Source organism: Amia ocellicauda, chromosome 13 (assembly GCF_036373705.1).
Source record: "Amia ocellicauda isolate fAmiCal2 chromosome 13, fAmiCal2.hap1, whole genome shotgun sequence".
Classification (NCBI taxonomy): Eukaryota; Metazoa; Chordata; class Actinopteri; order Amiiformes; family Amiidae; genus Amia; species Amia ocellicauda.
This window is the reverse complement of record NC_089862.1, coordinates 22,332,429-22,345,322: the sequence shown is the minus strand read 5'-3', so window position 1 is coordinate 22,345,322 and position 12,894 is coordinate 22,332,429. Positions and strand designations below refer to the sequence as shown.

The window sequence follows — 12,894 nt, the reverse complement described above, 5'->3', positions numbered from 1 at the left end:
ATCAATCACACGCCGTATGCAATTGTGACAGAGACCATTATATTGAGCAAAGTGTGCAATAAAAAAACCACATCTTTAAAAAGAGCTCTTTATAGCAATAGAGTTAAGTGCTCAAACTTTGAGAGGCATTTTATAGACCCATTTTCAATTATGAGAAACATCTCAAAGCGCTTTACAAAGTCACACTATTTAGAATAATTATTTTAAAGTAAAAATGTTATGCAGATTTATAAACAACCATCGATACTACTCAGGTCTTTAAATTGTAATGTATGTTATGCTATACAAACGATCAAGATGATTTCTTTAAAGCAATTTATCCTACGCATATAAATGAGGAAAAAACAGTATTGTTGCAATCATATCTCTGGGAACAGGGAATTGTATCTGTGTGTTAAACAGCATTGTAATAAATAGTTTCATAAATATATTAATAATGCATTCAAAGATCACCAAGACTTTGCTTAATTGTATTTAACTGTGCTCCCAAATCACGGTTAACAATTACTGTTCTGTATAAGTTTGATATGATTTAATAAAAGCCATGCTAACAGTAAACTATATTAAAGGGGAAATATATCTTGATAAAGTGTATAAATATGTATTTAAACGTGAAAAGTGTTCACTGTTGCTTACATGCAAGTGAAGTAATATCACAGAGCAGTGATAGGAATACTGCAATAATGAACATTTGCAACATTTTAAAGAATATACATGTATTAAAATAAAACGTGTTTGTGTGTCTGTATGAAATGCCTGAACAAGACTTCTGCAAGACTGGAATTAAATTATTCTGGTCCACCTCTCTCAAAGTAATTATTTAAAACCATTAAAACAGACAAAAGCCAAATAAAATGAGTTTCACGGGTGTGCAAACGACCCCGACACACATCAGTGTCTTTTTCAAAATATCACTATAGTGAGTGTCAGGTTTTTGAAACATTATATGCGGAAGTCGTGCAGCTACCATAGATATTTATTTGAATTTCTAGAAAAGTCCGCCTACTTTGGTTGCGTAAAAGTTCGGAAAACATATTACAATTATAATATTTTGCTTGCTTTCGAAACATGAACGGTGGTCTGTTTGAGCTTCATATTATATGATTTATTTACGAGTGGAAACTGATTTAGAATAATAATAAAAAATAAAATATGTTAACCCCAGCTATTGCAACTCCTCCGATGACGTCGCCGTGACGCGGCCTCGCTTGTAACGGGCGGATATTTTCAAAATGGAGAAAGTGCAAAAATGTTGGAGGGGAATAACAAGACGAAAGACACATGTATTTCCAGCGAATACACACGGGCTGTAAGAGCCACTTACAGCGCATAATCACCTTTATGGTCAAATATATAGATGAGTTATTGGATTGCTTACGGAAACCAGCAAGATGAGTGTTTCAATCGGAGAAAAAATCGAGGTATGTATTTCATTTGCTTTAGCAAGGCTGTTTTCACAGGCCAGCGGGTAATAATGTACAGACTCGGGCATTACAGTGCCGTGTTGTTCTTTAAAACCTCGTTTGTCTTTGAAACACACTATTAACCTGGAGAACTTGTGAGAAAAGTAAAAGCTGACCGTTTGTGTTCATGCCTACCTGTTTTGCCTTCAAGTCCACGTCCCTTTCTGTAAAAACATCGCCAGTTACGTTGTTATGATGCGCGAAAGCTGTTTTAAACAAATAAATTAACGTAGGTTTTAAAGAAGGCTGGGTTTTGAGATTGAAGTTTAGGTATTGGTATACGTGACATTGATTACAATTGTAATGTGCATCCTGTTGTGTTCAACGCAAGTCACCACCGGTATTGAATGGTCTTTTATAGCACCGCTATTTAATTACACTTGTTATTGTTTGTGGTGGACAATAGTGGTTCCCAATGATGCAGAGACAAGTGAAGTGCTATTAAAGGTGTAGATGTTGGCCGTTATGGGAGAAATGCTTAGTATTGAAACTGTGTAGCAAATTGTGGATCATACAAAACGTAACACTGGCATGAGATCGGTAGAAACGCGTTCTTCCTTGCAATATTAGTGGTTTGTATGTGTGCATTGTTATAATAACGAAATATTGGGAGTGTTGCAGTTAAGAAACAAAATCAAAACACTGATCTTTTTAAGAAGAGGTGCAGAATGTATGTTGTGAGTAGTTGCTGGCGTGGTACTTAGATTGCCATTTTCTGTGTTGCAGAAACCTGAGGGGGAAAACATTGGAAACTACAGGCGTCTTACTCAGATGGTGTGGTCTGGATATGTGTAGAATAACATGGAGATGGGTTAAACGTGAATGTGGATTTATCATGTAGTTCATTTTAAATATACCCAGGCTGTTACACTCCCGATGCCCTGGCCAGTGGGATGCCACTTAGAATTGATCTGTTCTTCTTCTTCTTCTTCTTCTTACTTTCGAATTGGTGTTCCAGAGAAATCGTTCTTGCATTGAATGGATTGTAGCATCATGCCCTCTCTTTTAGTTTCAGACTCGCTGTGTGGTTAATTGTATCCTATTTCATATATAGATCAGCATGGCACTCTTTCCAACGCCTGCTGCTAAGCGACAGGACGCTGAAGTCCCAAGGGTCCAGCGGGAACTAAACCGGGATAGTAAAGTGTTTGGCAATGTGACAGGTTAGGTAACGTCAGTTGCTGAGGACTATGAAGCAGCTCCAGTCGTCTTATTGAAAGTATAGCATCTGGAGACAATGTTTGACCGAGTTCTTAACTACCTGTTTCAAAACCTAACGAGCAAAAGCAAAGTGACAGAGGATGCAAAGATGTCTAGTCCAGCTGGGGACCTTCAGATCGAGGTACACTTAATAGATGTGTGTTTTAGACACTTTGCTTTGTAAAGAGGATGGATGGCTGGTCTAAACTCAATGCAATGTCCTACACACCGGTCTAGCTTGTTCATTGAGAATACTTTAACATAACCAGGTCTGAGCCGCTTAAATTGTAAATATGAATGATGTGCAATATATTTTAGCAGCTTACTCTCTTTGTCCATGAATCATTCTAGGTCGGTCACTAGCTCATATTTTTTGGTATTGTTTTTGAATCACAAGTGTAATATTTGTCTGATCTACAGGATTTCAAAGTGCTGACCCTCCTTGGGAAGGGCTCCTTTGCATGTGTGTACAGAGCGAAGTCTGTCAACACAGGCTTGGATGTTGCTATCAAAATGGTAAGATTTATTTGTTTGGATGTGTTATGTTGGATTCATAAATTAATTTGATTTGTCACTTTTCCATTTTCCATGATCAGATTTTGAGATTGATAGAGTACAATGACGATGTTGTTCATTTAGAAGTGCAGCAGCCACATTTAACTGAAGGTTAACTTTTAGTTTTAAAACCAAAAATATTTAAATGTGAGTAAATGATTTAATCTTCTGTGAAAGTTGAAACAAACAAAATATATATGTATTTATATTCTAATGAAACTAGAGATAATTGCATTGCACAAAGGAACTCTGATATTTTATTTCCCCCTCAGTTTTCTGTGCTGAGTTGGATTGTAAGGTGCACCAGTTCTTCAGAAAATGTTTACAGTGAAGGTTTTGTCTCCCCCCACAGATTGATAAAAAGGCCATGCACAAAGTTGGAATGGTACAGCGAGTCTGTAATGAGGTGGAAATTCATTGTCGACTAAAGCACCCATCTATACTCGAGGTAAAACATTTTAAATTAAAAAATATCTGCCTGCAAGAAGTGAAAAGTGAGACCTATATTTGTAATTTTACTTATGCTGTTTAAGTATTTAGTACAGTGAAATGCCATTGAAATGATAATCAATTAGAGATTAAAAGGTCAGCTTCCTAATATAGTAGATGATGATAACTCAATTAAGCCAACTCACTTTTTTTTAAATATATATATATCTAGGCTTTCTTAATTTCGAAGTGTTTTTTATAGAACTTACCAAAAACCTTAGATGCAGCACTTATGGTTATTTGTGTTTGTCAAAGCCAACTCCAACATCAGTGTGGTTACTCTTAGTTATAGTTCTAGGGGGAAATTCTGTGCAACTGCCAAGCAAATCTTTTGAAGTTAAAAGAGATGCCAGGTTTGGAGTAAAGTAGTAGGCTTGTGAACCAAACAGCTTGGGGGATATAGGTATAGTTTGCATTAATATTCATTCAGGTAATTGCTTTTTTTTCCCCCATTCCCTTTCTGGTTCCATTGTCATTCTCTGCAGACAGAAGCATGGCAGTTACATAGATCACCTTTTATATGTCATCACAGCTGTCCCTTATATTAAAACAAGCCCTTAACCTTCTCCAAATTTAATTGAGCTGTGGGTACCTCATTGTTTGTCTGAACCCAAGTCCCTGAAGACATGCAGCTCTGGGGACTGCTGAAGTGAGGGGGGCGTATGCAGAACAGCTGGTGAAAAACTGTCCTCCAAATAGGGAGGGAGAACACAAGTGTGTTTAAGACTTAAGCAATATACAGGCTTATTGTGTCTTTGGTACACAATATACAAATAGTCTCTTTACAAGGTTGGATGCACAACAATACATAGATTTTGTTATTTATATGAAGACTATGACAATTATACACTAGTTGCTCCCTTTAAGCAAAACCGACTGCATGCATGTGTGTAATAAACTTGTTAATTTTTGTGATATATTTTTTTAAAGATACAGAGTTTGGCATATACATACATTTCTGTAAAATAATGACCAATTGCTTTATTTTTTTCCTCAGTTGTATAATTACTTTGAAGACAGTAACTATGTCTATCTGGTCTTGGAGATGTGCCACATTGGTGAGATGAGCAGGCATTTAAAGAATAGGAAGAAACCCTTCTCAGAGGATGAGGGTATGTTTTCAGCACTTCAGTTTATTTTATTTTACTTCTTCTACACTTATATATTTCTACATATGGTATAAGGTAGAAGCATTGGGCTCCCAGGCTGTTTATTCCACCTAGAGGCCAGTATTAGGCCTTAAGGTTGGTTATCTGCTTTGCCTCTAAATGTGGTCACTTCAGTTGAATAAGTTATTGCCCAACATGTGATAAAAGCCTTCAAGATTCAGGTACTGTTTTTTTAGAGGTAATGTTATGTTGAACTAGACAATGGAAGCTAGGGTTTCAGTAGCACCAGTATTAGAGATCTTTTTCATACATTCAATGCAAATGTATTAATTTTCCAACACTGTTTTCACAAAGTGTGTATCAAGTCATACTCATAATAATTATTTATTGATTTTTGTGTTTCTTAACCAATCAAGAATACATTCTTGTCTTTTAACAGCAAGGCACTTCATGAATCAGATTGTCACAGGCATGTTGTACCTTCACACCCATGGCATATTACATCGGGACCTTACTTTGTCTAATCTGTTGCTAACCAGCAATTTGAACATCAAAATAGCAGACTTTGGCCTTGCCACTCAGTTAAAGATCCCCAGCGAAAAGCATTTCACAATGTGTGGCACTCCTAATTACATCTCCCCTGAGATTGTCACTCGCAGTGCCCACGGCCTGGAGTCTGACGTCTGGTCCCTGGGCTGCATGTTTTATGCCTTCTTGGTGGGCAGGCCTCCTTTCGACACGGACACGGTGAAACACACCCTGAATAAAGTGGTGTTGGGGGAATACGACATGCCGACACACGTGTCCAGAGAAGCACAGGATCTCATTTATCAGCTGCTGCGCAAAAACCCAGCCGATCGTCTCAGCTTGTCTTCTGTTCTGGACCACCCTTTTATGACCAACTGCCTGTCCACTAGGAGTAAGGACTCGGGAATGGTGGAAGGATCTATGGACAGTGGCATTGCTACAATCTCAACAGCCTGTACAGCCACCATGGGGTCAACCTCCACCGGCACAAGTGGCCGTTTTCACCAAAAGACCAGGCACCTCGTGGGCCAGCCCCTCCCAAACCGAATCACCGTGATACCCACCCATGACCGGCACCCCAGTGACTCCTCTGTGAACGGGAGCTCCTTGTACAGGGACCAGTCGGCACATCGAGATCATTCCTACAGGGGCGACAGAGGCAGGTCTCCTCAGAGGAGTGAAGGTGATAGACCTCATTCCCGATACCTCAGAAGAGCCCACTCCTCTGATCGCTCGGGTTCCTCACACAGCCAGGCGCTGGGGAAGTCCCTCGGTATGATGGACAGGTGCCTCTCAGCGGAGGTGCTGCCTAAGCCAGGCAGACAGGCAAGCCACAGTGCTCAGGAAGCGTTCTCCAGTGCCGACAGCTACAGGGAAAATCCACAGAGCTTTAAAGACAATGCATCTGGGTCTCTGGATAGACGTGTTACCTCTCCTCCTGTCAAGCAGAAAGCCAAGTAAGATGCACTGTTTTATTCATATCTGCCCCCCCCACTGGCCAGTTTTTCAGTGTTCATGTTATTCTGTTTCTATCATTAAGCACAGTGATCGCATGACATAATTTTATGATGGATTCCTATGATTACTCTTCTGGCATTCAACTGTGCTGTTTTTCCCGATTCATATCACTAGATTTTCAGTAGCGCACCTTTTTCAGGTATTTTGTTAAGGCAGAATGTGCTTTATAAGGGATTCATTTAATTTCTGAACTGTTAAGATAGTAACCTGAGTACTGTTTTGTTTAACTTAACTTGTTTCTCCCAGTTCAAAATATGTATAGTCTACTAATCTCTCTATACCCATCAGTCTACAGAGATTGGAATCAGATGTTTTACAGCCCTGGTTTGCCCAAGAAGGTACTTTTCCTCTTCCTTATTTTTACAAGCAGTTCAACAAGTGTTTGTGAGTTTATTTGGAAAGTTGAAAGTATTGTGAGAGATTGGTGAAAGCTAGAACTTTGTTGACAGGAACAGTGGTTTCCTTGTCCCTCGAGATCTTTATTCCTGCCATGGAGTATAATTTCCATGTTCTCTTGTTCTTTATACTGCTCAGTACTGTAAGGGTGGTGTACCATTTGCCAAAAAAGTGAAATATGAGACCTGCATATGCTTTGACTAATGTATCGGTGTGGTAATCCCTCTCTCTCCAGGTCACTTTCAAAAGCCGGTTGATGCCAGTTCCCATAGCAACAATGGGAGTGGAAGCTTCCAGAATGGCCGACAACCTGCTTCTGTGCAAAATGGATTAGCGGTTAACTCTTGGAGTGACCAGCATGTTCAAAGAGGGACTGACTCTTCTCACAATGACATGAACACTGCCTGGGCAACTGACTCCAGGGCCTGTGAAGGTGCACTTCTGAAGAAAGCTGAAAACTCTCAGGCAGTCTGTGATCTGCAGCCCCCTCAAGTGGCTGCAAGAGAAATAGCAACCTCCATCAAAGAGAAGCACTCCCTGAAGAATGTTGTGTCCCCTCTCAACGCGACAAGATTGAAGCCCATTAGACAAAAGACGAAAAATGCAGTGGTAAGAGTGGTTGTTTTGAAACTTTCTAAGCTGAATTGTGGAATTATGTATTTGTTTAATTATGCAAATGTATATATTTTTTTATAAAATAATTTACAATTGTATAAGGCATCATTGCAGTCAACAGTCGCAGCTTTTTTTATGTAATTTAAGTAATTTGCATTTAGCGTTGTGTTGCAAGTTTCCATGCTTCTGTTTTGTTCTTTGAAATGAGTTTGATGCCTTGTCTGTAGGTAAGCATCCTGGAAACAGGAGAAGTGTGTATGGAACTGGTCAAGGGCCAGGGCTCCCAGGAGCGCGTTCGTGAAGTCCTGAGGATATCGTGTGATGGAACGATGGTAAGCTCTCCCACTACGGAACACTAACACATTCCTGAGAGGCTTTCAGCAAATTTATAATGGAGAACGCAATCCTTTTGTATTTTTCACTTGTCCTATCATTGTATCACGCACTTGATTTGAACTTTTTTAATTCTTGGCTTCATATTTTGCATTTTCTCCACTTTCCCTGGTAATGCTTGGACTTTATTTGATTGGTGACTGTAAGAGTTTGTCAAAATCCTCCGATGTGTCCTGATTTTCTACAATTACTACAGGCTTTAAGTGTCTGTCACAGTGTAAGGGAAGGTCAATCTGAATTCTTAGGTCTTTTAAATCCAACTTTTTAAGTATCTCATGCAGTTCATTACATGACTGTAAGTTGACATCTGGGGTGTGTAGCATATCTGGTTAGATATTCCTCTGTTGTCAAATGCTTAATTGCTGACATATACTATATGCATACCGTACATACATACGTAGCACTGTAATAATGAGCCACATTATAACCTCAGTGTTTATTTTCACTCTCCAGTGACATTGTTTGCAAGCATTTATTTACTGCTATTTGTTGTCAGCATACACAGATTGTTCTGTTTAAAATTCAGCTCGGTAGTCTTGGCATCAGCAAGTTGTGTTGGGAGCTCCCCTAGAGGACACTCGGTTACAGCAACAACAGACCTTTATTTTACACATGGGTCTGACTACTTTCTCTCTGGTTTCCTCCAATCACAATCTCATGAAACTCAGTACCACTTAAACTGCATACAATATGAATTTATAAATTTACTGTTACATCCTGGTACCCTGCATTGGTACACTCCATTCTACACCACAGACCATTGTTTTCTTGCCAATGTCTCTCTGTATGTCAGTTACTGTACAGTATAGTTATAGATTCCACTCTTGTCCTGCAGATTACAGTTTACCTTCCCAACGAAGGCAGGGGGTTTCCACTCGATGACCGGCCGCCATCCCCACCAGAAGATATTTTCATTTACAGCTTTGAAGATTTACCAGGTACGTTTCCAAAACATGAAGCATGACAAAGTGAGGCTCTAATTGTAAAGCCATTTATGATAGCTGTCCTGTTGTGTAGATTGTTACAGATTCCACTTGAGAAGGGACCTTTAACAAGTCACTTTTTCATGGGACATGGTAACACACTTCCATGGCATTAGCCAACAGCTAATTTCCAGTCAGAACTGAAATAATTCATGCTTAAAAGCCTCTTGTTCCTTATTGGTCTGAATTCTCACTGGAGCTAAATTTAATGTATGACCAGTGTTCTTCCTGGAGTTTGTATAATTAGTTCTATTATTTTATATATGTATATTATTTTTTTGTATTTTTTCAGATTCATATCAAATGTTTTTTTTTTTTTTCCAATGTCATTATTTTTCTTAAACAGAGAAGTACTGGAAGAAGTACCAGTATGCCACCAAGTTTGTTCAGCTGGTTAAATCAAAGACCCCCAAGGTCACACTTTATACAAAATATGCCAAGTGCATGCTGATGGAGAATTCCCCCAATGCTGATTTGGAAGTTTGTTTTTATGATGGTGAGTAGCTACTAGCTACATTTCTTTTGGAAATCTTCCTCTATATAGTTGCTTTTAATGCAGTGTACAAAGTTTAAATCAGATGTTGGGCTCTATAGGAAGACCTTATATTGGATGTTATATACTCTGAATATCTAACAAGCTTGTTTTAAATTCTCTAGCTTATTAAATTCCCTAGTTTATTTGGTTACCAACACCAAGCTATATAATTGCTATACATCTCAGCAGGTTTAAACACAACCACCTTTCATCTTTCTTTAGAGGCAATACATTACCTCTGAATCCATGTTTCACATGGTGTACAAGTTTACACCCAGACAGAGTATTAGATATGTAATATGTGTATTTTTGTATTAGAAATGTCCCACTAATGTAGATTTACTTTCTCATTAAACATTTTAGTTATAGCTATCGATCAATATTTCTGAAAATACAAATGTGGTCAAATTATGTATCCTTATACATACATATTCACTTAATTTTTCTAAACCTTTGTCTATTCTCTCAGACTTGGCAACAAATTTAAGTTTTTTGTTTTCTATTTTTTCAGGTGCAAAAACACACAAGACCTCCGAGTTCCTACGCGTTATAGAGAAGACGGGGAAGTCGTACACATTGAAGGGAGACGTGGGGTTGAATGGTCTGAGTGAAGAAAGCAGATCCTATGTGGAGCTTTCCAATGAGGTAGAGCACACCGCTGTATATTACTTTATATTGCTGGAGACTAAACCCTTAGACTGCCTCTGTTGTGTTGGTACATATCTATATCTTTAATATGTTTTTGTGTGTGTGTTTAGCAGTTCTTCAGGTTATTACAAGCATGTCTTTTTCCAGCAGAGGGACTATAGTTTAATGTTCAGGGAACCACAATTGTAATATAACTACATCCCTTCCTTTGAGGAAGATTAATTATGGGGATTTCATGAAAAACAAGGCAGGCATTTCTGCTGCATTGAGTCACTGCAACATTGGCCCTGCCTGTGCTTTTTTTAATGTAGTAATTTGTTCTCTTCCTGTCACCCTTCGCCTAACCAAACACAACCAAACATTGAGTTATCAACAGGACATATCTTGAGCAATAGTGTTACATTAGTGTAAGGCAGGGGAATTAGATTTTTACTTGCGAGGGTTGCAGTCTAATCAGCCGTGCTTGGGTGCGCACTCCTGTGTTTCAGGGACACAGGACGTGTCTGGCATTGGAGGTCGCTATCACTGCAGAGGAGAAAAGAAGTGAAACAAAAGATCCTTTTTTCCCGATTATTGTTGGAAGGTAAGTAATTGCCTTCTATTTTCCCCATTTCATTTTTGTGGTTTCTGTATGGTAGCAACGAGGTATTATGGTAAAGTGTGTATTAAGTTAAATTACATAGCTTAATATAATGACTTGTTTTAGTGAATGATGTCTGTGAGTGTGAGGTTTGTTTTGAGAATAACTGAACACAATAACAATGCCGTAATGATTGGGTTATTTGGCCCACAAATCTCCTCTCTTTAATACTCGCTGTTTTCATTAGATAACCTTTATTCTTCATGGGAGTAATGGAAATCACATGGGGAATGGCTTGTTACAATACTGTAGCCCTAACATGCTGATTTAGAACCTCTGCATTCCAATGCTCAATTCAAAAATCAATATTGTTTTCCTTTTTTATCAGGAGACCAACAAACCCAGATTCTCTCAGCCTCCCTGCACAGGAACCCAAAGCCTCAGGGAAGGAGCAGTCTTTGGCAGAGGGTGTGGTGCTGGGCTGCAGCACATCCCCCAGCCAGCCTCCCCACATTACCCCTTCAGTGAGTACTCGTCTAGATTCCCCTTCCTGTAGCGCACTTCGGCTTGGTCCCGGTCACAGCTTTGATGGCCAATTGTGAAATAAAAACACGATAGAGAATGGTGGGTTTGCCTTTACCAGAAATCAGAATCCTCTTTCAAAGTAAAATATATTTTGAAGGAATTGTATGTTGATATTTGCATGTTGGTCAAGGTGTTAATATGAATCAGGCCTTAATCTTATACATTTGTTAAAACCAGTTCTCTGTAGGATGTTTTCTCATTTAAAATTATTCTCTCCAGATGATTTCTTACGACGGATCTGTCTTCACAACAGCTAGCCTTTCGAAAAGCAACACAACGTCCTCTGCAAAACGGGAAGCGACGCCAAACACAGGGAAAGTGGTCAAGTCAGTCTTTGTGCCTAACATTGGCTGGGCCTCTCAGGTAAATGGATCAATCAATACATGTCAATTACATTTTGACAAGTAAATCGGTAGTATCTTTGTGTCAGTTTTATAAGAGTTAGGTTTAAAACAATGTCCTCATGTTAATACTTCATGTACACTGGCAAATGGAGCTCAGTAAGATCAAACCCTGAACACCCTTTATGCAGTCCTTAGTTTGGGGGGTGAGCCATTAGGGGAAACTTCAGATTCTTCTGTAGATTAGTAAAAAAAAAAAGTTATTCATCAAAGATATTCCTGGGAATTGATGCACTGAAGCTGTAATTGTGTAATTTTCCTTGTCTTGCCGTTTACAACCATATTATTAAAAGCATAATGGCTGCCGTCAAAAAAAAATCTAACCTGTGCTCTGCTTCTCTGGATGGCAGCTGACAAGCGGAGAGGTGTGGGTGCAGTTTAATGATGGTTCTCAGCTGATGGTGCGGACAGGAGCCTCCTCCATCATCTACACCTCGCCTCAGGGACACACCACGAGGTGAACCGCGGGAACCGCATGGCGCTCGTTTTCTTAATGGCAGGGATCGAAAGGGGCTGAATGCTGTGTGTATTGTCATAGAAGATTGTATCTTTTTTCCCAGTTCATGGAAATGATGGCCTCGTCCTCATTGCCAGGTCATTGTCCCTAAATCAAGCAAGTCTGGGCCAAAATAAACTCTACCTTTTACTACATGTGTCTATTGGGGGTTTTCTGAACTCCTAACACATCTTCAAATTGTGTGTTCTTGTGTTGCAGGTACAGTGAAAATGAAAAGCTACCAGAATGTGTTAAGGAGAAACTGCAGTGTTTATCATCCATCCTCCTGCTGTTGGCAAACCCGGCGAGGCAGCACTAACTGGACGTTTGGCTTGCACTGTTGAGAAATTCCTTTTGAGCGCTTAAGAAGACTGCTTCCAAATCATGTATAAATGTCTGTGTATAAATACGTTTAAATGTTTGCTTGTAAATATTTTTAAATCGAAAACTGTACAGTGTATTCAAATAATGTGTATGAAAGATATATTTTTGTAAGAAGATTAGTTTCCATTTTATATGATGTGCTTAGACTGTTTTTACACTTTTAACATCTGGTTCTGTTTGTCAAGTTTTTCTTCCTTCTATCTGCATCCAGCTCTAATGAAATGTAAGATCTCTGTATACAAAGAGCTAAAGCAATAAACTATCAACAGCCTGGGAGGACATCACCCCCTTAATTGGTCACACATTGTTTTTTATATATTTTGTTTATTCAATTAAACAGGAATGTTTTTATGCTAAAATAAAGTTCAATCACATAGTGAAAATAATGGACAGATGTAATTGCTATGCTGATACTCTCATTGACATATCTAACAGATACCGTAGCTAGAGATCTCAATTTACAGGGTTATTTATAATGTGTTTTATAATAGAACAAACAGGTCCTGCTGTTAACTCT

At 38.9% G+C, this 12,894-nt stretch overlaps 1 protein-coding gene across 1 annotated transcript; it reads left to right on the top strand.

The window, feature by feature from the left end:
• The first annotated feature begins 1,103 nt into the window (after positions 1 to 1,103).
• Positions 1,104 to 12,670, top strand: plk4 (polo-like kinase 4 (Drosophila)). Its single transcript, XM_066720166.1, has 16 exons — positions 1,104 to 1,421; positions 3,084 to 3,179; positions 3,571 to 3,666; positions 4,705 to 4,819; positions 5,256 to 6,300; positions 6,650 to 6,699; positions 6,993 to 7,366; positions 7,600 to 7,704; positions 8,601 to 8,703; positions 9,095 to 9,244; positions 9,795 to 9,928; positions 10,420 to 10,514; positions 10,900 to 11,035; positions 11,316 to 11,459; positions 11,848 to 11,954; positions 12,213 to 12,670. The coding sequence occupies exons 1-16, from the start codon at positions 1,392 to 1,394 to the stop codon at positions 12,310 to 12,312; spliced, it is 2,880 nt and encodes a 959-aa protein (XP_066576263.1). The 5' UTR covers positions 1,104 to 1,391; the 3' UTR covers positions 12,313 to 12,670.
• The last annotated feature ends 224 nt before the right edge of the window (positions 12,671 to 12,894 follow it).